At 43.9% G+C, this 24,416-nt stretch overlaps 1 protein-coding gene across 1 annotated transcript in view; it reads right to left on the bottom strand.

The window, feature by feature from the left end:
- The window catches only part of C3 (complement C3), a 38,238-nt gene that overhangs the window by 5,986 nt on the left and 7,836 nt on the right, over window positions 1-24,416 (bottom strand). Inside the window, exons 16-29 of the mRNA XM_036241151.1 lie at window positions 24,162-24,239; window positions 23,850-24,050; window positions 14,312-14,420; window positions 13,954-14,039; window positions 11,281-11,423; window positions 10,980-11,192; window positions 8,040-8,106; window positions 7,858-7,944; window positions 6,971-7,174; window positions 6,459-6,534; window positions 6,014-6,173; window positions 5,231-5,329; window positions 2,825-2,981; window positions 1,150-1,313 (exon numbers count right to left, since the gene is read on the bottom strand). Coding sequence (XP_036097044.1) covers window positions 1,150-1,313; window positions 2,825-2,981; window positions 5,231-5,329; window positions 6,014-6,173; window positions 6,459-6,534; window positions 6,971-7,174; window positions 7,858-7,944; window positions 8,040-8,106; window positions 10,980-11,192; window positions 11,281-11,423; window positions 13,954-14,039; window positions 14,312-14,420; window positions 23,850-24,050; window positions 24,162-24,239 — 1,844 coding nt within the window. The remainder of the gene's footprint in view (window positions 1-1,149; window positions 1,314-2,824; window positions 2,982-5,230; window positions 5,330-6,013; window positions 6,174-6,458; window positions 6,535-6,970; window positions 7,175-7,857; window positions 7,945-8,039; window positions 8,107-10,979; window positions 11,193-11,280; window positions 11,424-13,953; window positions 14,040-14,311; window positions 14,421-23,849; window positions 24,051-24,161; window positions 24,240-24,416) is intronic.

Raw genomic sequence — 24,416 nt, 5'->3', positions numbered from 1 at the left:
AGAACATAGGGTAATATTAGGAGTCATTAGACACTGAGGACATCTCCTAGAATTCTCCAAGGGACAGAGGCTTACACCAGAGTGTGGAGACACTGAATATGTGTATAATACACCAGAAAGTCCAGGCATAAGATTGAAGGTCTAGTAACACTAAGAATGTGGTCTAGACCCATCCAGAGAAAAGAATCTAAGACAAGGGTTTGGAGACACTGAGAATGTGTCTAGAACCCATTTGTGAAATAAGAATAAAGTCGGAGCCTGGAGACTGGAGTTGAGCATATGATCTAGAATCCAAAAGTGACACTGAGCCCTGACCAGGTGGCTCAGTTGGTTGGAGCGTTGTCCCATGCACCAAAAAGCTGTGGGTTCGGTTCTCGGTCAGGGCACACACCTAGGTTGCAGGTTCAATCCTCAGTCAGAGCGCATACAGGAGGCAATCAATCAATGTTTCTCTCTCTCTCTCTCTCTCTCTCTCTCTCTCTCTCTCTCTCTCTCTCCCTTCCTTTCTCTTTAAAATCAAGAAACATATCCTTGGTTGAGGATAAAAAAAAGTGATACTGAGAATGCCACCAGAGAGAAAGGGGATTAAACTGAGGCCTGAGATTGCTAGACTTGAGGTTGAAACCATGGTCTAGAACCCAGCAGGGAAAGAGACAGACTTTGACAATGTTCTAAAAAACAGAACAAGGTCTAGAACCCACAGTAAGACAGGTAACACTGGGAGTCTAGTAGAACTGAGCACATGGTCTAGAACCCACCAGAGGGAGAGATGGACTTGATGATTCCCTACAATAATTGAGAATTGGTCTAGAATATGCCAGTGAGACAGGATAAGATGAGAAGCCTGGTGGAAATAGGAACATGGTCTAGAAACTATCAGAGAAAGGCTCACACCTGAACCTGGGCTCTGAAAACAAATTCTAGACACCAGGAGGGAAAGGGAGGCTCAAAACACAGCTTGGGGCATCTAGAATTTAGTCTAGAATCCATGGATACATTTGCAACAACAATAAAAAAAAACACCAAACCTGATTTCTCAACTTCATTCCAATCAACTGCCTCTCTTTGTCTCAGCATCATATCCAGGAGGCCAGTGGGAGGCCAGGGGAGGTAAGGATGCAGTTGCCTGGGGGATGTGGAACCACTTGCCTGGGTGGAGCCATAGCCACCTCCATAGTATCTCTGCTCGTTGAGCCAGCGCACGACAGGAGGCACAGAGTCAAAGTCTCTGAGCAGCAGCAGAGCCAACAGGGCATAGGATGTGGCCTCCACATTGTAGAGCTTCTGGCCAGGCTCCTGCCAGCTGTTCTTATCTACAAGAGAGAACACCAGCCCCCATGCTCACTGCTTTGTCCAGCCTGGAGATAGCTCAGAGAAAGCTCAGAAAAGAGACTCCTACTAGACCTCTTGATGTTCAGGTATCCTAGCTCACATCTGTGGCTCTCAGTCTGCTGGTTCCTGCCTCACTCTCTTCCCTCATCAACCTTTACTGTTCCATTTGAATTCTGAACTGCAGCCCCACTGATCTATGGGAGGAGATTCCTAAACTTGCCATGTTCATTCTTACCTCTGAGACTTCGCATATTCTGTTCTCTCTATTTAGAACACTTTTTTCTCCATCTACCCCTGGTTAATTCTTACCCACCCTGCACAGTTTGGCTTCAATGGCACCCTAGGACAGAGTGAGGCCCTTCCTTCTGTCTCTCAAAGTATCCTGTGCTTCTCCCATCCCAGCACTATGATACTCTACAGAAATCTATTAACTCATTTCTTTCCACAACTGGAGTGTGAGGCCACGATGGCAGGGGCTGTACCATATTCACTGTGATGTCCCAAGTGCCTAAGAAAGTACTTACTGCAGAGACTGTCACCAAGAACCATTCCTTCCTCTTTCTGGGCACAGAGTTGAGCTACATCTCCCAGATGCCTTTGGAGGTAGGTATGGCTACATGACTGAGCTCTGGCCAATGGAATGCGCATGACAATTGACAGGGTCCCTTCCATGCCTAGTCCACCTCCCTTGCACAGTCTTCCTGACTGATTCCCCTTCTGCTTGGATAGAATGAATTCCAAGGCCCTGAAGTGGCACAGCCATGAAAAGATAGAGCCTGGGTCCCTATATCACCGTATAGAGGAGAGCTGTCCACAACTTGGGATACCCACACCATGCTAGTACACAGCAAAAAACAAACTTCTTTGTGTTAAACAGTATACATCCAGATATGTTACGGAAGTGCCCATAAACTTGATAAGGTGTCATCACTGGAACCAATGATTGAGTGCTCACTATGTGCTACTCATTGTGCTAAAACCCCTCTGCCCTTATCTTATCTAATCCTAATTACCCTTGAAATAATGATAATGTTATTAACAGTACTGAAGGCAATAACAACATCAGTGCTGGATCTCTTACCATGTGCTAGACCTTCTTCTACCTGCATCATTCATTTAATCTTCGCAGCCATCCTATGATATAGGTATCATTTTATACACAATGTCCACAGAAATGAAGTAAACTGTACAAGGGCACACAGTGAGAATGTGGCAGAGTGGGATTTAAATTTGAACTGTAAAGTGTCTGATGTCAGAGCCCATGTCCCTGCTTCTGGATCATAGCAAGTACTCAATAAATATTTATTTAATAATGCAGTGGACCTTCTTGTGTCACTTACAATGAGGACTTTTCACACCTAGAGCCACCCACCCCAGCGCAGCTTAGTGTGATCCATGCCAGCTCAGCTTGGAGCCATGCAACCCAGCTTAAGATGGCTACCTTCAAACCCCAGCCATGCATCTTCCCTTACCCTGCCAGGCTGCCTCTCACCTGTGGCTGTGTTCAGAAATTTGCTGAGGAGGGGCTCCTCCAGCTTGCCCAGCTGGGCCAGGGCATAGCCAGCAATGGCCACAGTATATGCTCTTTTCAAGTTCCTGTAGTGGGCTTCAAGGAAGTCTCCAGCCTTTTTGATGCTGCCCCTCAGGCTCTATGAGAAAAAAGATTGGGTACTCTGGTCAGGTGGGCATCGTTGTCACAGAGAGCTGGCAAGGATCACTTAATCACCACTTCCTGGGCACAAGATTTCTGTCCTTGGGACATATCTGTCTTGAATCTGTCTATATTTGAGGGTTTCCCAGACATTTTAGCCCCATGAACTGCTTTGTTGGTGAGTACCTATCATGTGCCTGGTACAGTCTGTACACCCAGTGTGCTAGTAAATGTTAATAGCCAGCTATCTAGTCAGTGCAGGGGCAGCAGCTAGTTTCTTGATTGCTAATTATTGTAGTGTAAATACTCCCAGTATGGCCAATTTAAAGCTACCAGTGTGACATACCTTAACACGGAGTGGGAAAGAGATGTCCCGAATAGGCATTCATGAGCTAGAATGAGCCAGGGTTAGCACACCACTGGGTCCACCTACTATCTAACCATCATTATCATCATAGCTAACATTTACTATGTGCTAGTCACATATCCACTTATTTTACTTCAAAATCCTATGAGGTAGTTTTTATTTTCATCATTATCCCTATTGTGCAGATGAGAATGCTGAGACCCAGAGAGATGAAGTGCAGAAGCAGACATGATTTGTAGTGTTTGTTGATTTCCATAGTGTAAATACTACCATTGCCGATTTCAACTTACCAACATGGAGTCACTGACTGTAGAACTGGAAAGAGATTATATATAGTATGTCCACCATATAGGTACAACAGATATAAATACCTTAAGAGCATGGATAATGATAAAAGGTAGTAAAATAACTAAGAAATGATTAGTTTTGAGTGTTTACTACCTTTGTTGTCGTTCTTTTTCTTTACTGATTTTTAGGGAGAAAGAGAGAGAGAGAAACATTGATTTGTTTTTCCACCTATCTATGCATTCATTGGTTGCTTCTTGCATGTGCCCCAACTGGAGATCAAACTGGCAAGATGGGACAATGCTCCAACCAACTGAGCTATCCAGCCAGGGCTGCTACCTTTGTTTTTATGTGTAGTGGTTAGTCTAATTTATTTAAATGTAAGTTTATATAATTTAATTTTTAATAACAATTGCATTCAACAACCAACTTGCAATATTTCTGGAATATTAACCATTGGTTTTCTCGTGCTAATTCCAGCAAGCTCTTTATTTGAACCCCAGCAGTCTGGTTCCACGGCCTATGCTATATTCTGTTATAAGGTTGTTGTGTTATAGTAGACAATGTCACTATGCTGTAATAGAAGCTAATCCTTTTGCCTGTTCTCTGTCTCTCCCATATTTACTGTTGACTTTTGTAGGGACTTCTCCTCTTTCCTTTCATTCACATGGCCACAGTGGAAACGATCATATTTGCCCAGGAAGACCTACTTCCTGGTCTCAGCTGATTGGTCCAGAAGTGATTACCTGACCCAGGCTGAGCCAATCAGAATCCTTCCCTGAGAATCTGGAAGCTCAAGCCTTGGTCTGGCTATCTCCCCAAGGAAAGCAGCTATTTTCTGCCAGACAGGCTGGGTGGCAGGAAAGCTGAATTACTGGGCAAGAAGAAAATGAAAGACACAGGAGGGAGGAACAAAGCATGATGGTAGAATCCCCAAGGCCACTTTCATCTTTGCACTTGATAAATTCTTAGATTCTTAAAATAATTCCCCCATTGACAGGGTGGGGCAAAAGTATGTTTATAGTTGTTCATATGGAAAATACTACAATAATTAATAAATAATTACACAAGAATAAACTCAGGTTGTGTGTACTCACAACTGTAAACCTACTTTTGCACCATCCTGTATTTTTGTATAATGTAAATCACATGTGTGTTACATCTAGAACAACTCAGAAAGTTCTAAAAATACAAATATTATTATACCCATTTTACAGATGCACACACTGAGGCCCAGTGAGGGGAAGTGCCTGAGAGTTATGATCTAAATTCAGATCTGTCTGACTCCCCAGCCCCAGGGCTGTCTTTTTTCTACCATAATTTATTTCAAATCTGCAAGGTTTGAACCAGCAAGGCCTGGGTTCCTCTTGGCCATTAAAGGTAACAGCCTTCTCCCCTCCATCTCTTTTCTGGGGTCCCATGGAGGGTGATGCAGCTGATGAAGCTGAGATCCTGAAGTTCTCTACTTGGAAAGTTAAAGTTCAAACAATCCAATCTCAAAATCCCGAAACAAAGCAGATGTGGCAATTATAGAACCTCCAAGGTTGCTGTGCCTGGGTAGGGGAGGGAAGGAGGGGGAGACAGGGCACACTTACGTTGACCTGTTCCTCACAAATATCTTTAGCCTCCTGCAGCGCGATGAGAACGAAGGCCGTGAGGGCCACATCTTTCTCCTCAGCATTCCTGACGCCACCCTAGGGTGTGGAGCAAGAAGTAAGGATGGAGTCACCAGTGTGTCCCCACATGCCAACCAACCCCCTGTAGGATGAGTGAGGCAGGGCAAGGCTGGGTCTCTCCCCAGAGTCTCAAAGAGGATAGAGGTAGCATGCCAAGCAGTGGGAACAGCGTGTGCAAAGGCTCTGTGCCTGGCAGAGCAAGGCTCCAACCAGTTCAGATGGAGTGTGAAGAGGGGGGAAGGCTGGGAGACTGGAAGCCCAAAAGGTCAGGCTGAAGCAGTGGTTCTCCAACTTGAGCACACAACAACATCACCTGGGGTTGGGGGGCTTATTACAACTCCAGTTCCTTGGCCCCACCCTCAAAGTTTCTGATAAAGTGCATCTGGGTTCCAGCCCGATAATGTAAGAAGCTTGCAGCTGATGCTGTTGGCCCAAAGACCACAGTTTGAGAACCACAATTCTAAGTAGTTCTCAATTTTGTTTTTTGTTTTTCAAAACAACGGGGACCCAGGGAACTTTCATTTTGTGTTGGACTCTGAGGTCTCTGGTTTTTGCAAAAAAGTGTCACTCTTGGCTCCTTTATTTCTCTGTCCGCTCCTATGCAGGGGACTGGGCACATGGCAGGTGGAGTCTTTCTCCCGTCCGTGCTGTGACACTTCGGGGCTCCTCTCTGCAAGACTGCCCTAAATCCCTGCCTCTTACAATCATTTCTTGGTGTATCACAGGTCCATCCTCCTGAAAGACTCCATCAGGCTTCTGCTTTTCCAGGATCAGCCACTTGACAGCCCCACAGAGGACATCAGAGTCGATGGCAATAAGGTTGGCAGCCAGGGAGAAGACCTTGACCACGTAGGCTGTCAGCCTGGGGGTGGACATGAACATGAGCCAATTGGCTCTGGGATCCAGAGGCTGCCATCTCAATCAAACAATGAGCAGAGAGGGGCAGGGCCTGCTCAGGTGTGCCCCGTTTTCCATGCCAGGGTTCAGGACCCAGTGCTGCTTGCAGATAGTGCTTAAGGACCACTCTGACAGCGGGCATCTTGACTCTGCAGGTGGAGGGCTCGCATAGCACAGGGCTGTGTGAGGGAGGCTAGCCTAGACCACCCCAGGCTGGGACCCAGGCCCTGTTCAGGAGGTGCAGGCTCACCAGGTGCTTGATGGCCGGTTTAGGAAGGCTGCAAAGGCCTTGTTGTTTTGCCGGAAGGCCAGCTGCTGGGTGTACCCTGCAGGGACGAGGAAAGAGGGAAGTGTCACCAGTGGAGGCAGCGGCTGGTGTGGGTATGTCAGGGAGGAGAGAGGCTTAGAGAGGGGACAAGAATTCTGTGACGGGTGAGACAGGGATTCAGAGAGAAAAGAGGGGGCTCTGGACCAGGAGGGATGTCTGGAGGAGAGGGGAGCTTAAAGGGGGGAGGGACTCTGAAAGGGTGCAGGGATCAGATTGAGGAGCGGTAAGGAGTTCTCAGTGGAGAGGGGCTTCAGAGAGGAAAGGGTCCTCAAGGGGGTTCAGTGGGGGAGGGAGCTCAGAGGGGCCAGGGTCCCAAAGAGGGGAGAGAAGGTGGTCTCAGAGGAAGGGCAGGGCCTCAAGAGGGGTGGAATCTCAGAGGAGAGTGCTCAGAGGGGCCCCAGAGTGGTGGTCTCCAAGAGGGGAAGGGGACATACCCTTCTTGATGAGCTCCAGGGCCTCCTGCCGCTTGTCAAGGCCAAGCTTTTCCCACTGCTCCGTGTGGTCCAGGTAATGCACCGCGATGACTGTGGGCGTCACTCCAATCATGTTCTGCTCTCCACAGCCCGAGGGCGTCACAATGAGGTGCTTCAGCCGCTCCCCATCAATGGCATCCTCTGCCATCTGGGCCACTGGGGTCCCTGCAGCCAGGAGGAAGGGTGGTGTTCAAGGATCAAGACCCACTATGGGGTGAGGAGGGTGGGGGCTGCCCTCGGCTTTCCCAGGTTCCAATGGGCCAGGGCCAGAGTCAAGGACAGCTGGAGGCTGGAGGCATGTTACTGAAGGGGGGTTTGTCCCTGGGTCCTCTTCTTCCACCAGTAGTAAAATAATTTCAGGAACAGCTGTCATGATTACTTCTATCATGCTTAATGCTGTTTGCCAAGCTCTCTTCTAAAAGAACACTATATATAGTATCTCATTTAATTTTCCCAACAACTGTTAGATACAGATACATTTGCCTTCATCACAGATGAGGAAACCGAGTATCTACCCGAAACCTAACAGCTCACAGGATGCAAGGTGCTTTTCTAGCTCCTTCCTGTGTCTTCTCGCCCCAGTCCTCTATCCTAGGCAATTGGTTCCAGAATTTCTGCTCTTGAATTCTATCCCTTCTCATTTAAACTTTTGTCAGCAGAAGTTATTTGCTGAACTAAATACTGCCTGGAGCCTTCTATGAACAGATCAAGGAGAGACTGTTCTAGCTAAAGTGAAGGAGAAAGACATCATAAATACTCCCAGAAGTAGATGGAACTGGGCTCCCTCCTCAGGGGTCATGGCTCCCACACCTTTCTGGGCCCCATGGGTTGGACCAAGAGCATCTCACCCTGCAGGAGGATCCTGGTTTCCGACTCTGTGTCTGGGACTTGGTCACTGAGGTCTGCAGCCTCGATCTCCTCGCGCTGCTCACCGTCTGTCAGTTGAATGGGAAACACCCTTGGCACCGGCCTCCTTCACCATTCCCTGCATCGCCACCCGGGCCTCACCCCTCTCCTGCAGCTGACTCACTTTGGCCCAGGTTTTCTGGATCAAGTGTGCGAACGGCCACAGTTTTATTCACTCTGATTCCTTCTGGCTGGACAGTGTTGAGGTAAGGAGGAGTCAGGTGAATAAAAAGGACAGAGAGAACAATAGCTGGTTAGCAGGGTACTGTTCTGGGGATTACTATAGCATAGGCATGATGGCATCCACCTGTCTTAGCTGTGTGATCGAGAGCTAGTTACTTAACATCTCTGTGCCTCAGCTTCCTTCCTTATAAGGAGGTGGCAATAGAAACATCTATCTCTCACACTGTTGTGCAATTCAGTAACAAAATTATAAATTAATAATAAAATGACAAAGACTTTAGAAATCTTCCTATGTGCCTAGAAACTTTCTTTATTCAGGTTAACTCATCTAATCTTTTCAATAGGGTGCCAATGTTATCATTCCCATTTTAAAGATGGGTAAACTGGCCCTGGCCAGTGTGGCTCAGTTGGCTGGGCATCATCCTGCACACCAAAAGGTTGCCAGTTCAATTCCCAGTCAGGGCACATGCCCAGGTTGTGGGCTCAATCCCCTGTAGGGGGCGTGCAGGAAGCAGCCGAGGGATGTGTTGCTCTCACATTGGTTTCTCTCTCTCCTTCTCTTTTGCTCTCTCTTTAAAAATCAATTTAAAAATCTTAAAACAAAACACAAGACACACAAACTTATAAAGATAGGGAAACTGGATAACAGAGAGGTGAAGTAACTTGCCCAGAGTCACACAGCTAGTAGACCAGAACTGCAGTATGAGCCTGGTAGTCTGGATCTAGAGTCTATGCTTAACCCAGTGCCTCTCAATAAGTTAAATAAAATAAAAATTAAATTAAATTAAAAAGTAAAATAAATTTAAAAATAAAATTAAACACAATAATTAAAAATAGCAAATGAAATAAAATACAAAAAGAAAACATTAAATTAAAAGTTTAATTAATTAACTAATTAATTATTTTTATTAATCCTCACTGAGGATATGTCTTTATTGATTTTTAGAGAGAGAGAAAGGGAGAGAGAGAAACACTGATATGAGAGAGAAACATTGATTGGTTGCCACTCACACTCTCCCCGACTGGGGATCAAACCCACAATCTGAGTATGTGCCCTGACTGGGAATTGAACTTGATACCCTTCGGTACATGGGATGACACTCTAACCACTGAGCACACTGACCAGGACTAAAGTTGACTTTTAAAACAAATGATTAAAATAAATAAAATAGCCCTGACCAGTTTGCTCAGCAGTTAGAGCGTCGGCCTGTGGTTCAGAGAGACCTGGGTTTGGTTCCCACTAAGGGCATGTACCTCGGTTGTAGTTTGTCCCTGGCCCTGACTGGGTTGTGCGGGTGGCAGCCACTTGATGTGTCCCTTTCACGTCGATGTTTCTCTCTCTCTCTTTCCCTCTCTCTCTCTCCCTCCCTCTCTATCTGAACAAAAAATGGAAAGATGTCCTCAGGTGAGGATAAAAAAGTAAATAAGCCCTGGCCGGTTTGGCTCAGCGGTTAGAGCGTCGGCCTGTGGTCCAGAGAGACCCGGGTTCGGTTCCCGCTAAGGGCACATACCTCGGTTGCAGTTTGTCCCCGGCCCTGGTTGGTCGTGCGGGTGGCAGCCACTCGATGTGTCCCTTCACATCGATGTTTCTCTCTCTCTCTGTTCCTCTCTCTCCCTCCCACTCTACCTGAACAAAAAATGGAAAAATGTCCTCGGGTGAGGATAAAAAAAAAAAAAAAAAAAAGTAAATAAAATAAAAGGCTGTGCATAAGTACTTAGGACAGTGTTAGGGGCTATTTTAATTAGTATCAAAGACCCAATTCAAGTTCTCATATATCTTCAGATAAACCTTTATTGTGGATAATGGATGATTTTGCCTCCCCAGAAGCCATTCTCCTTTTACCTGATAATAAATCCCAGATTTTTCTTTGCAGATCGAGTTTCTTCCCTTAGTGTGCTGATAAGTATTGAACATCCAGCTCGCCAGGAAGAAAAAAACCCTAATTTGCAATGCTGCCAATTTCCTTGGTGTAAATATCCACTGTGATGGATTTCAAGCTACCAGTGTCAGTGAGTGCAGAATTGGGAAGGGCTGCGCAGGTTCCAGCGATACTGGGTTTTCTTTCTTACCAGTGCCTATGCTGGGCCATACTAGGGCCCAGGGCAAAAGAAAAAATGTGTGCCCCTAAGTATATACTTTAATGTATTTTTTAATGATAATATTATTCCAGAAATTTAAAGTAATTGAAAAAAATATGAATTTGCTTCCTTTAAAGCCAGGAAAGAAAAATTATAACATTCTGGTTTGGTTACGAATAAAATATTTCAACATGAAATCACACTGTTTTAACACGTTTGCTTTTTGACGATTCAAGGTTTTTTTAAACTACTTTAACAATTTAGGGAAAAATTAATCATAAAAAAAATCCTCACAGGCACGTCTGTGGGGGCACTCACTTATCCTTTTCTAAAATATGTTTTTATTGATTTTAGAGAAAAGGAAGGGAGAGGGAGAGAGCGAAGCATCCATCAGCTGCCTCCTGCATGCTTCCTACTGGGAATTGAGCCTGAAACCCGGTATGTGTCCTGACCAGAATTGACCCAGTAACTTTTTGATGTACCAGACAATGCTCAACCAACTGAGCCATGCCAGCTGGGCTTAAAATATATTTTAATGAAAGAAATATATATTATTTATATATTATTTATCTTTATTGCTGAGGTTTCTGGCACTTCCTTAAAATTTGGTGCCCAAGAGGAATGCCTCACTTGTCTCACCCTGATCATGGCCCTACTTTTAAACTTCTAGGACTCCTAACTTTCCTAAGCTGGACATTAGACAGTATTAGTGTCTCAGCCTGGAGCTCAAAACTGAGTTGACAGCACGAGGAGAGCAGTCTTTCCTGAAGGACAAGAGTCAGCAGGTACCCCAAGGACTCACCACGACCTTCAGAGTCTTCTTTACACCGTCGCTGAAGAAGAACTCATAGACAGTGGCCTTGACCTCCACCTCCTGCAGGCCAATCTTCAGGGGCACAATGACATAAGGCACAGCCACCGAGGACATAGGAGGGATGTATACAATCTGCTGGTGACGCTTCTTGGCAGTGGCCACGCTGCAGAAGGCCGGATTGTAGATCATTTCTACTCTCACCTGCCAGGGAGAATATCAGGTCAGGGGCATGTGCCATGGTCCTCCTCTCCAAGACTCCCTTCGTGCCTCTGCTGCTCCAAGGACCCACCTTGAGCCTATCTGTTTCCCGGTAGTTGTAGAGGATGGCTCGGATCTCCACCTGCTCGTTACGCACAACAGAGTAGGGCAGCCGCAGGTCAATGAAGAAATCTTGCATAACTCTCACCTCATAGGGGTCAGCCACACAGATCCCTGCCCAGGGAGAACAGAACATGAGTGTCAGGGGTAGAGGGTGGACAGGATGGCTAGGGTCCAAATTCAGTTTCAAGTTCCTGCTCCTCTCAGGGTCTCAGGGCTTACCCCTGACCACGGGAGCTGTCTTGAGCTCAGCCTGTCTTTGCAGAAGCCCATAAACTAAACAGTGTTAATGGTGATGAATTACAGATGATAGTGGTGGCTGGCAGTTGCCGTGATTTAGTGATTTCTTTGTCATTTTACTCATCCATAGATGTGGAGGAGGAAAGTGAGCCAGCCTAACTGAAGGGCCCCTATCTGTGCTCCCCAAAACTGTGTCCCCAAGCCCCATGTGGTCACTGGAGACTTGAAATGTGGCTAGCTCAAATGGGAACTGGATTTCTACTTTTATTTCATTTTAGTTAACTCAGATTTAAACTTTAAAACTGGTGCTTGTGAATATACTGAAATCATATATTTTCCAAGGGTAACTTGGTAACTTTGATGCAATGTAAATTATATTTCAATTTACAAAATGATGCTTGATTCAGTGATTGGAAAACCTTTTAAAGTATGTTTGGAACAACTCAGGTATGCCAATCTTTTTCAACTACAAATTTTATGAATACTAAAATAGAGATAAAAGTATTTCCAATGAAAAGTTCGAATCCTAATTGGGATGCACTCTAAGTATAAAATGCATACCAGATTTTGAAGGCTTAGTACAAATAGAAATAAATCATTAAAATGTTTGACATCTTGCCCTGGCCGGTTTGGCTCAGTGGTTAGAGTGTCAGCCCATTGACTGAAGGGTCTCGGGTTTGATTCCCAGTCAAGGGCATGTACCTGGGTTTTGGGTCCGAACTCGAGAGGCAACCAATTTATGTGTCTCTTTCACATTGATGTTTCTCTCTCTCTCTCTCTCTCTCTCTCCCCCCCTCCATCCCTCCCTCTTTTCCACTCTCTCTAAAAAGCATTTTTTTAAAAAAGAGAAATTGCCAGAAAATTTCAATTCCTTCCATTAAAAATAAGATAAACAAAGAAGCAGAATTTTTAAATCTTGAAGCCAGAAAAGTACTATGATAATAAAGTGTAATTTTTAAATATTTTATAACTAAACAAAATGATAATACAGTATAATAAATTCTGACTGTGGTATAAATAAAATATTTACACTTAATATTGTGAGTTTTAATACACCTGCTTTTTAATGTTTTAATATTTAATCTTTAAAATACACATAGAACATGCATATGGGTCACACCTTGTTTTCCTCTTGCCTCAAACTCCAATATAGTTTGGCATGGCTCTGGTCTCTGTTTAAAATTTGGATATTTTATTCATTGTAGATTTTTTTTTTTTTTGCATTCACTTTTATTTTTTAAAAACTACTGCTCATGCCCTGGCTGGTTTGGCTCAGTGGTTAGACAGTTGGCCTGCGGACCAAAGAGTCATGGGTTCAATTCCAGTCAAGGGAGGCAACCAGTTGATGAATCTCTCTCTGTCTCTCTCTCCCCCTCCCTCCCACTCTATCTGAAGATAAATGGAAAAATATCCTCAGGTGAGGATTAAAAAGAAAACAAAAATTATTGCAGTGAAATGTTATTTATCTTGACTGACTTTCTGGCACCCACTCAGATTTTGCACTAAAAGTGCATGTGTTACTTTCCTCACCCACTCCAGGCCTTGCTACACACCATCTATATTTAGCTAGAGCTCCCCAGGGTCTCACCCCAGCTGTCAGTGGCCAGGGGCCAGGTACACCTTTTTATCATGCTTCACAATCTGACCACTGATGTTTCAAACCCCATTTCATCCTGCTTCTTTCTTTTTCTTAATCGCTTTATCCACTATTATGTCAACATCACCTCCTTAAAAGTTTTGTGGTTGCGAATTATTCTGTTCGATACTACAGTAGTGGACCCATGTCATGATACATTAGACCAAACCCATAGACTGTACACCAAGAGTGAATCCTAATGTCACCTATGAACTTGGGGTGATCACAACTGATTATAACAAATGCACCACTCTGGTGGAGGATGTTGACAGTGGGGAGGCTGTGCAGGGGGCTGGCAGAGGGTATATAGGAAATCTCTGTACTTTCTGCTCAATTTTGGCATAGATTTTTAAAACATTGATTTGAGAGAGAGAGAAAGAGAGAGAGAAGCATCAGTGTAAGAGGAACATGAATCAGTTGCCTCCTGCACTCTCTCTGACCCAGGATCGAATCTGAAACCTGGGTATGTGCTCTGATTGGGAACCACCACTATGGGATGATGATCCAACCAACTGAGCCACACAGGCCAGGGATTTTCTGCTCAATTTTGCTGTGAATGTAAAGCTGCTTTAAAACTAAAATTAATTTAAAAAATAAAAAGCGCTGACACCCACAGTCTAGACACTGATGCACTCTACCGCCTACCCAGTAACCTGAGGGTGGAGTGTCAGTCACCAAGAAACAGGGGATCTTTGGGATGGATGAGAAAAAGAAAATGCCCAGGGGCCTTGGGGGACTGCCTCTTGGGAACGAAGCCCCAACTCTCACCTTCCTTATTGGACAAGCTCACAGCCATAATCTCCCAGGTGGTGATGGAGTCTTTCAAAAACACCTTCACAATCTTCGTGGATACTCTAGAGGGAAGAGAAATGGGGGCATTAAGAGAAAATGTGGTGGAGTGGAAGAGTGGATATGGAAGGGCCCCAGGGAACAGATTAGAGGGGAACTAGGGGTGAGCACATGGAGGTAGCCCACCTCTTGGTTTTTCTAGGTTGGGTTGAGGAGTTCCACTGTAATTCCAGAAAACAGAGGAGGTTGGGGTGCATGCAAATTAAATGATCTGGTCTAGGGTGTTGGTAGGAACTGGCCTGGGGGTGGGTTGAAATGGGAGGTATCTCAGCTTTACCCATTTTTCTCTGGCTCCTTTAACTCCTCAATGGTCCACAGCCAGCTCTCAGGAAACTGGCTTCGGGAAACGATGTCTTCTTCCGGAATAAGGTCCTCATCCAGGTCACCTGGAAAGGTGAGGGGCAATCTGGGTTTAGAACAGACCCACTTGCTGTTCCCTGAGGGGTTCCTAGCATCGAAACACACACGATTACATGATGACTTTTGGGGTATATTGCCTTTGAGGGTTCCTGCCTCCATATAAATATTAAAAGTCATATCTTACAACTGTGCTGATATAAAGGCAAAGATAACCCAGGCCAGATTATATTCACTTCCCCTGATTTTCAAAGCAACAAAAGCATCTATGTAAGCTTCTAAAGGTGTCATGACCCCAGGCACAGTGCCTGCTATGTCTGAAGTTACATTGGTCCTGAGAGTGACCAGGTGAGCAGAGAGATTCCTGATTTGATGGGGACCTTGAAGAGTGGTTGCCACCAGCCCACCTGACACCATAGGACCAGTGGACACTCTGTGTCAACACAGACCAGTGCACAGTAGTGGAGCTCCCAAGGTGCTGGTCGCGGAAGCCACAGACAGCCCGGAGCCCTGCACCATCCCCCATGGTAGCAGCCTGATGAGAGTCAAGATATATCCCCAGCAACAGAGGCTGGAAAGCAGACATCCATCCCCAGGCAACAGAAGCACAGACCAGCAGCTGAGACCCATCCCCAAAAACTACAGCAAAAACTGAGCAGGAGTTGAGTCCCACGGGGCAGCAGCACTCCCCAGCCTCCAGCGGTGGGACCTAGGGCTCCACAGAGGCCTGTGAGGTCCAGTAGCCCACAAGAGCAGTGGGAAGCCGGAGCCCCAGAGAGACTGGTTCGATCCAGCTGCCCACCCACGAGAACTGCAGGGTGCGGGTGCACCAGAGAGGCCTGTGCGACCCAGCAGCCCATAACATAGGCATAGAGCCAGGTCCCCAAAGGGATTGTGCGATCCAGTTACCCGTGGGACCTGCAGGGTGCAGGGGCACCAGAAAGGTCTGTGCAACCCAGCTATGCACAAGATAGGCATAGAGGATGTGAAAATGGAGGCGGAGTGAGTAGAAGCTACCCAGATGATATCCCAGGACCGAACGGGAATTACAACTAAAATAAAGACAAATCCAAGGAACAAAGCAACAGGAAAGCAGCAGGATAGGACCATACAACCAGGGACACTGGTTGGATCTGTGGAGGTATGAGAGGGTGGCAGGTTGGGAGTCCACGGACAGCAGCAGTCTTAACTGTGAGCAGCACCCTAGGGGAATAAAGACCAAGCCCGCTCCACAGCTCAGAGAGCCAGGACAGAGCACTAAAATAGCCATAGCCACTCACCTGAGAGCTACGGCAGAGAGAGGGCAGACTGGGCTGGAAATCTGTGGGGACACCTGGGGTTTGGAGAGCACTCAGAGTTTTTGCTGAGTTGCAGCCACAAAGGACGGTGGCCAGTGTGCTCCTTCCCCGAGCTGTGGGGAAAAGCAGCAGCACTTCCCCCCACCCCCCCGCCGCCTCCGAGATTCAGTCTTTCCCAGTTGAGGCAAAGATATGCAAATTGAGGCTCATTAATAACCAGTATCTATTCCACACTCTGGAAATCCTCTTATGCAGAACACCAGGGCTACATTCCAAGGCACTGAGTAACTGAGACTACTAGCCACCAGGAAAAAGCTAGAGGATAATTGAACATTTCCTAGGCTTGCAAATCTACCCAGGAAAGTAAGACTTGACAGTGGTGTTTAACATGGGCCCACCCAGGCTCATCCAAACCCAGTAGAGAGCGCCACAAACAGCAGAACACCAACACCACAGGGAAAATTGGGCGGGTTCAAAAACCCACTGAAATAGCCAAAATTGTGAAACAAAGAAAGAAATCCCAAATGAAAGAACAAGAGAACTCTATCGAAGATGAGATCAATGTAATTCAGCTAAGCAAATGATCAGAGGTAGAGTTCAGGGCCATGATCTTGAGGAAGCTCAACAGCATGAGTAAGGACATCAGCACCATGAGTAAAGATATAGAAACACTGAAAACCAACCAAGTGGAAATGAAGAATGACATAGCAGAAATAAAGAACACATTGGAAAGACTAACCAGCAGAATAGACAAAGCTATTAGAAGAATAGACAAAGAATTAGAAGACAAGGTAGAAAAAATCAACCAATCAGAAAACCAAAAGGAAAAAACAATTAAAAAACAGGAAGATAGCTTAAGAGAACTGTGGGACAACTGGAAATGTAACAACATTCACATCATAGGAGTCCCCGAAGAGGAAGAAAATAGCCAAGGGTTAGAGAATATATTTGAAGAAATAGTGACAGAAAACTTTCCTAACTTGGTGAAGGAAGAAGGCATTCAAGTTCAAGAAGCACAGAGAGCCCCAAGTAAGAAGAACCCAAGCAGGCCCACACCAAGACACATAGTAATTAAAATGCCCAAAATTAAAGACAAAGAGAGAATCCTAAAGGCAGCAAGACATAAGCAACAGGTTACCTACAGAGGAAACCCCATAAGGCTCTCAGCTGACTTCTCAACAGAAACAATACAGGCCAGAAGGGAGTGGCATAAAGTAATCAAGGACATGAAAAATAAGGATCTGAATCCAAGACTATTCTATCCAGCAAGGCTATCATTCAAAATAGAAGGTCAAATAAAGAGCTTTCCTGACAAAAAAAAAAAAAAAAAAAGGCTAAGGGAATATATTAACACCAAACTAGCACTGCAAGATATGCTAAAAGGACTGCTGTAATTAGTAGAACCAATAGGAAGAAAAATGGAACCACACTAAACAAAAATGGCAATAAATAAGTACATATCAATTATCACCTTAAATGTGAATGGTTTGAATGCTCCGATAAAAAGACAGAGTAGTTGACTGAATAAGAAAGCATGACTCACATATATGTTGTTTACAAGAGACCCACCTCACAACAAAAGACTCACATAGGTTGAAAGTGAAGGGATGGAAAAAAATTTTTTCAAGCAAATGGAAAGCAAAAAAAAGCTGGGGTAGCAATACTCATATCGAATAAAGTAGATTTCAAAAAGAAGGCCATAACTAGAGACAAAGAAGGCCACTACATAATATTGAAAGGATCTATCCAACAGGCAGATATAACCTTGGTAAACATATATGCACCCAATATAGGAACACCAAAGTATATTAAAAATTAGGAGTTCTTCAAAGGAGAAATCAATAGCAATACAATCATAGCAGGGGACTTCAACACCCCGCTGACATCACTGGATAGATCTTCTAGACAAAAAATTAACAAGGAAACACAGACTCTAAATGAAGCGCTAGATCAAATGGATTTAATAGATGTATACAGAAAATTACACCCCAAAACTGCAGAATTCACATTCTTCTCAAGTGCACATGGGACATTCTCAAAGACAGACCACATGTTAGGGCACAAACTAAGTCTCTACAAATTCAAGAATATTGAAATCATATCAAGCATCTTCTAAGATCACAAAGGCATGCAACTAGAAATCAATTGCAACAAGAACATGCAAAGACATTTGAAAACATGGAGGCTAAATAGCATGGTATTGAATAATGAATGGGTTACCATGAAGATCAAGGAAGAAATTAAAAATTTCCTGGAAATCAATGAAAATGAAGACACAACAACACAAAATCTATGGGATGCAGCGAAAGCAGTTCTGAGAGGGAAGTACATAGCACTACAGGCCTACCTCGAGAAGCAAGAAAAAATTTCTAATAGACTAACCTCACAACTTAAAAAACTAGAAAGCAAACAAAAAGAAAACTCCAGAGCAAGTAGAAGGAAGGAAATAGTAAAGATCAGAGCAGAAATAAAAGACATGGAGACCAAAAAAAAAAACAAAACAATTCAATGGATCAATGAAACAAAGAGCTGGTTCTTTGAAAAGATGAACACGATTGATGGACCCTTAGCTAGACTCACCAAGAAACAAAGGGAGAGAACCCAAAAACACAAAATCAAAAATGAAAGAGGAGAAATAATAACTGACATCACAGAAATACAAAGGATTGTTAACAGATATTATGAACAATTATACAGCAACAAATTTGACAATCTAAGCGAAATGGACCAATTTCTAGAAACACATAGTCTCCCAAAACTGAACCGGGAAAGATAGAAAACTTGAACGGACCAATAACAACAAAAGAAATTGAAGATGTAATCAAGACTCTCCCAGCAAACAAAAGCCCAGGCCCGGACAGTTTCACGGGGGAATTTTACCAAGCATTCCAAGAAGAACTAATACCCATTCTCCTCAAACTAGTTCAAAAAATTCAAGAAGGAAGACTTCCAAACTCTTTTTATGAGGCCAGCAAAATTCTAATTCCAAAACCAGAAAAAAACACTACAAAGAAAGAAAACTACAGACCTCTATTTCTGATGAACATAGATGCCAAAATTCAGAACAAAATGCCTGCAAATCAAATCCAGCAATACATCAAAAAAATTATTCACCATGACCAAGTGGGATTCATCCCAGGGATGCAAGACTGGTACAATATTCACAAATCAATAAATGTGATACACTGCATAAACAAAATGAAAGATAAAAATCATATGATTATATCAATAGACGCTGAAAAAGCATTCGACAAAATCCAGCACCCATTTCTGATAAAAACACTCAGCAATCTGGGAATAGAGGAATCATATCTCGATATAATAAAGGCCATATATGAAAGACCTACAGCCAACATCATACTCAATGGGCAAAAACTAAAAGCATTTCCTTTAAGAACAGGAACAAGACAAGGATGCCCAGTTTCACCACTCATATTTAATATAGTACTGGAAGTCTTAGCCACAGCAATCAGACAGGAAGAAAAAATAAAAGGGATCCAAATTGGAAAGGAGGAAATGAAAATGTCATTATTCGCAGATGACATACTATACATAGAAAATCCCAAAGACTCCATCAAAAAATTACTAGACTTAATAAATGAATTTGGCAATGTAGCAGGATACAAAATTAACATCAAGAAATCGATGGCATTCTTATACACCAATGATGAACTCACAGAAATAGAAACTAAAAAAAAAAATCCCATTTAACATAGCGGCAAAAAAATTAAGATACCAAGGAATAAACTTATTCAAAGAAATAAAGGACCTAGACTTCTAGTAAAGATGGCGGCGAAGGTAAACGCGGTATTGTGTCCTCCCACAACCACATCAATGTTACAACTAAACTAAGAACAACCATCATTTAAAACCACCTGAAATCAAGCTGAATGGAAGTCCTATAACTACAGAATTAAAGGAGCAGCCACATCAAGATTGGTAGGAGGGGTGGAAGCGGAGGGGCTGGTCCCACACCCATGTGTGGCAGATAAAAATCAGGAGGCTACCTCGGCTGAAAAAAAATCCTCCCTGAGGACTGAGGCGCCCGTTCATGGTTCCAGTGCCGGGAAGAGAATCCCCATAACTTCTGGCTGGAAAACCAGCAGGAACTGAGGCTCAGGGAGGCTGATGCGGCTGAAGCCCCAGGCAGCAACTCTTAAAGGGCCTGTGCATGGACTTATCAGATTCACTCTCTCTAAGCTTGGAGGGGAGGCAGCTTGAGGGGCACCAGATACACACAGGGAAGAACTGAACTGTTTTGCATTGGAGTGAGGCCTGGAGAGGGGGCTTTATCCGGGACAAACATGCTGTCAGAGGCTTGGGGCAGTGGACAGCTGCCATATCTGGTTGCCCCGCCCTTGTGATTCCCTGAGGCCCTGCCCCACCCAGCTTCAGGCCCACCCAAGCTGTTGCCAGTTGCTTAACCATAGGATTGGCCTGTCTTGGATCCTGCTTCAGGTTTTCGTAAATTCTTTCAAACAAGCAGCATCTGATCTCAGCTAGCCCCATAACTCTCATTAAGTAATACACAGAAACAAACACAGGGAGGCAGCCAAAATGAGGAGACAAAGAAACAGGTCCCAAATGAAAGAACAGAACAAAACCCCAAGAAAAGAACTAAGCGAAATGGAGATAAGCAACCTAACAGATGCTGAGTTCAAAATACTGCTTAAAAGGATGCTCAATGAACTTAGTGAGAACCTCAGTGAACTTAGTGAGGGCCTGAGAAGCATAAAAAAGGACCAGTCAGAAATGAAGGAGGCACTAACTGAAATAAAGAATAATTTACACAGATTCAACAGTAGAGTAGGTAAAACCAAGAAGCAAACCATCGATTTGGAATATAAGGAAGCAAAAAACACCCAATCAGAACAGAAAAAAGAAAAAAGAATCCACAAAAATGAGGAGAGTGTAAGGAGCCTCTGAAACACCTTCAAGCGTGCCAACATTCGTATCTTGGGAACGCCAGTAGGAGAAGAGAGAGAACAAGAAATCAGAAACCTATTTGAAATAATAATGGCTGAAAACTTCCTTAACTTGGTAAAGGAAACAGACATACAAGTCCAGGAAGCACAGAGAGTCCCAAACAAGATAAACCCCAAGAGTTCCACACCAAGACACATCATCATCAAAATGCAAAAGGTTCAAGGCAAAGAGAGAATCATTAAAGCAGCAAGAGAAAAGCAATTAATTACCTACAAGGGAGTTCCCATAAAGCTGTCAGCTGATTTCTCAAAAGAAACTTTGCAGGCCAGAAGGGAGTGGCAAGAAATATTCAGAGTGATGAAAAGCAAGAACCTACGACCAAGATTACTCTATCCTGCAAAGCTGTCATTTAGAATTGATGGCCATATAAAGAGTTTTCCAGACAAGAAAAAGTTAAAGGAGTTCATCACCACCAAACCATTATTATATGAAATGTTGAAGGGTCTTTTTGAAGAAAAAGATAAAATATACGAACAAACAAAATGTTAATGAATACATATCTATCGGCAATTGAATCTACAAACCAAATGAACAGGCAGAACGAAAACTTTCTCATAGATACAGAGAACATTTTGTTGGTTGCCAGATGGGAGGGGGGTTGGGAGAATGGATGAAAAAGGTGAAGGGATTAAGAAGTACAAATTGGTTGCTAGACTGACAAACCTCAAAGGGAAGGGGATTGGGAGGTGGGAAGAAATAAACCAAAGAACTTATATGTATAACCAAGGGACATAGACAACAGTGTGGGAAAAGGCGGGAGGGAGGGGGGCGGGAGTGGGGAGAAGAGGGTCAATGGGGAAAAACGAGGAACATCTGTAATACATTCAACAATAAAGATTAAAAAAAAAGAAAAAAGAATACTTAAAAAAAAATAAAGGACCTGTTTTCAGAAAACTATAGGCTATTGAAAAAAGAAATAGAGGAAGATATAAAAAAGTGGAAGCACATAGATTGGAAAAATTAACATCATTAAAATGTCCATACTACCCACAGCAATCTATAGATTCAATGCAATCCCCATCAAAATACCAATGACAGACTTCACAGAACTAAAACAAATATTTCAAAAGTTCATATGGAACCAAAAAAGACCTCAAATAACCACAGCAATCTTGAAAAAGAAGAACAAAGTTGGAGGGATCACATTACCAGATTTAAGGTTTTACTACAAAGCCACTGTAATCAAAACAGCCTGGTACTGGCACAAGAACAGGCATATAGACCAGTGGAACAGAACAGAGAACCCAGAAATGGACCCAAGGCAATATGCTCAATTAACATTTGACGAAGGTGGCAAGAGCATACAGTGGAGTAAGGACAGCCTCTTTAATAAATGGTGCTGGGAAAATTGGACAGCTACATGCAAAAAAATGAAACTAGGCCATCAACTTACACCCTATACAAGAATAAACTCAAAATGGATAAAAGACTTAAATTCATGAATACATAAAAATACTAGAAGAAAATGTAGGCAACAAAATTTCAGACATCATACGCAGCAGAATTTTTACTGATACATCACCTAAGTCAACAGAAACAAAGGAGAAAATGAACACATGGGACTACTTCAAACTCAAAAGTTTCTGCACAGCAAAAGATACAATCATCAAAATGGAAAGACAACCCACTGTATGGGAGAGCATAATTGCCAATGATATATCACATAAGGGGTTAATTACCAATATATATAGAGTGCTCATACAACTCAACAAAAGAAAGACAAAGAACCTAATTAAAAAATGGGCAGAGGAACTAAATAGACACCTCTCCAAACAGGACATACAAATGGCTAAGAGACATATGAAGAAATGCTCAACATCACTAATCATCAGAGAGTTGCAAATTAAAACAACAATGAGGTATCACCTCACACCTGTCAGAATGGCCGCCATCAACAAGTTATCAAACTACAAGTGTTGGCGAGGGTGTGGAGGAAAGGGGACTCTAGTGCACTGCTGGTGGGAATGCAGACTGATGCAGCCACTATGGAAAACAGTATGGTGTTACCTCAAAAAATTAAAAATTGAACTTCCATTTGACCCAGCAATCCCACTTCTAGGATTATACCCTATGAAGCCTGAAACACCAATCAGAAAGAATATATGTACCCCCATGTTCGTAGCAGCACTATTTACAATAGCTAAGATCTGGAAACAGCCCAAATGTCCATCAGTAGACGAATGGATAAAAAAGCAGTGGTACATATACACAATGGAGTACTATGCAGCGGTAAGAAAGAAAGATCTCTTATCCTTTGAGGCAACATGGAGGGACCTGGAAAGTATTATCCTAAGCAAAACAAGTCAAACAGAGAAAGACAAGTATCATATGATCTCACTTATCTGTGGAATACAATGAACATAACAGTCTGAGGAATGGGGTAGTCCCAGAGACGTGGAAGTGGGGTACAGACTGACAATCCCCAGAAGAGGGGGTATTGGTTGAGATATAAACCACAGAAGCATGAACAATGGACATGAACAACAAAGTTGGGGACATGGCGGAGAGGGAGGGTGAGGGGGAAAATTTGAAACATCTGTAACAAAAATAAATAAATTAATTTTTTAAAAAAAAAAGAATGTGAAAGTCACAGAAAGACTGAAGAGTTGCTGGGGCTTGGACAGATATAAGGAGACTAAAGAGACACAACCAGACACACAAATGCAATGTGTGATTCTGAACTGGATTCTTTTCCTACAGAGGGAAAAAAAAGTGGCAAAATTTGACTGGAGCCTGTGAATTAGATGGTGGAAATGAATCAACATTTATGTCCTGATCCTGATCATTGTGCTGTGTTTTTTAGGAGAATATCTTTGCTTCCAGAAATGCACACTAAACTATTCAGAACTGTGGAGGCATCAAACAGTTCAAGGGGAAAAGGATTTTTAATCTGCACAACAGTTTGTCTCTAAGTTAAAGGTTGTTTAAAGAAAAAAGATAAGTATTTTTGCATTGGTCTGCCAACAAGTTTCCCAATCCTCCTTAGGTTTTAAGCAGAGGCATTGTTTTCTATTACTTTTCATCCTGTAACTGATACCGTAATTTCCCTCCGTTTCACAAGGCCACTCACACTTGCCTTTGCTCGTGGGACCACACTGATCAACACAATTTCTAGTGCCAATGACAGACTTTTACTTCCCCCCACGCAGTGCATTCCCCGGCCCCAGGACTCACTCCGGGCCAGCTCCAGGTCGCTGTCCCGGGTGTGCTCCAGCCGCAGCTGGGTGATGTAGTTGCAGCAGTCCAGGAAGGCATCTATGCAGGCCTTGTCATGAAGGATGAACTGTGTCCGGCGCTGGCACGTGTACTGCATGAGGTTCTCCCGCATGCCGTCTTCGCAGCACTTGCGCAGTTCCTTGCTCTGGTATTCACCGGCTGTGGGAGCACACACCCTGGTCATGCCCCTCTCAGGGCCTCCTCCTCCCACTTTGCTGGGATTTCAGTGGACAAGGTGCAAGGGTCGGGGAGGTGGATGAGGGCTCCCACCTTTGCCTATCCTCTTCTCCGTGAGCTGCGACTCTGCCGAGCGGCGTCGCCGAGCGGCTGGTTTCGGGCATGCCAAATCTGAGGGGCAGGTGGATGGAACAAGATGGATTAAGCACCAACCCTCTGTTATTGGTTTACTCCTCATAGTAGCCATGAGGTAGGAGTGTTATTGCCCCCATTTAACAGATGAAGAATCTGAGGCTCAGAGAGGAGAGCAATTTGCTAGTTGGTGGTAGAGGCAGGACTTGAACCCAG

This window comes from Molossus molossus, unplaced genomic scaffold (genome assembly GCF_014108415.1).
Source record: "Molossus molossus isolate mMolMol1 unplaced genomic scaffold, mMolMol1.p scaffold_m16_p_4, whole genome shotgun sequence".
In the NCBI taxonomy this organism is placed as follows: domain Eukaryota; kingdom Metazoa; phylum Chordata; class Mammalia; order Chiroptera; family Molossidae; genus Molossus; species Molossus molossus.
The sequence above is the reverse complement of the archived record's forward strand: the minus strand, read 5'-3'. Positions and strand labels throughout refer to the sequence as shown.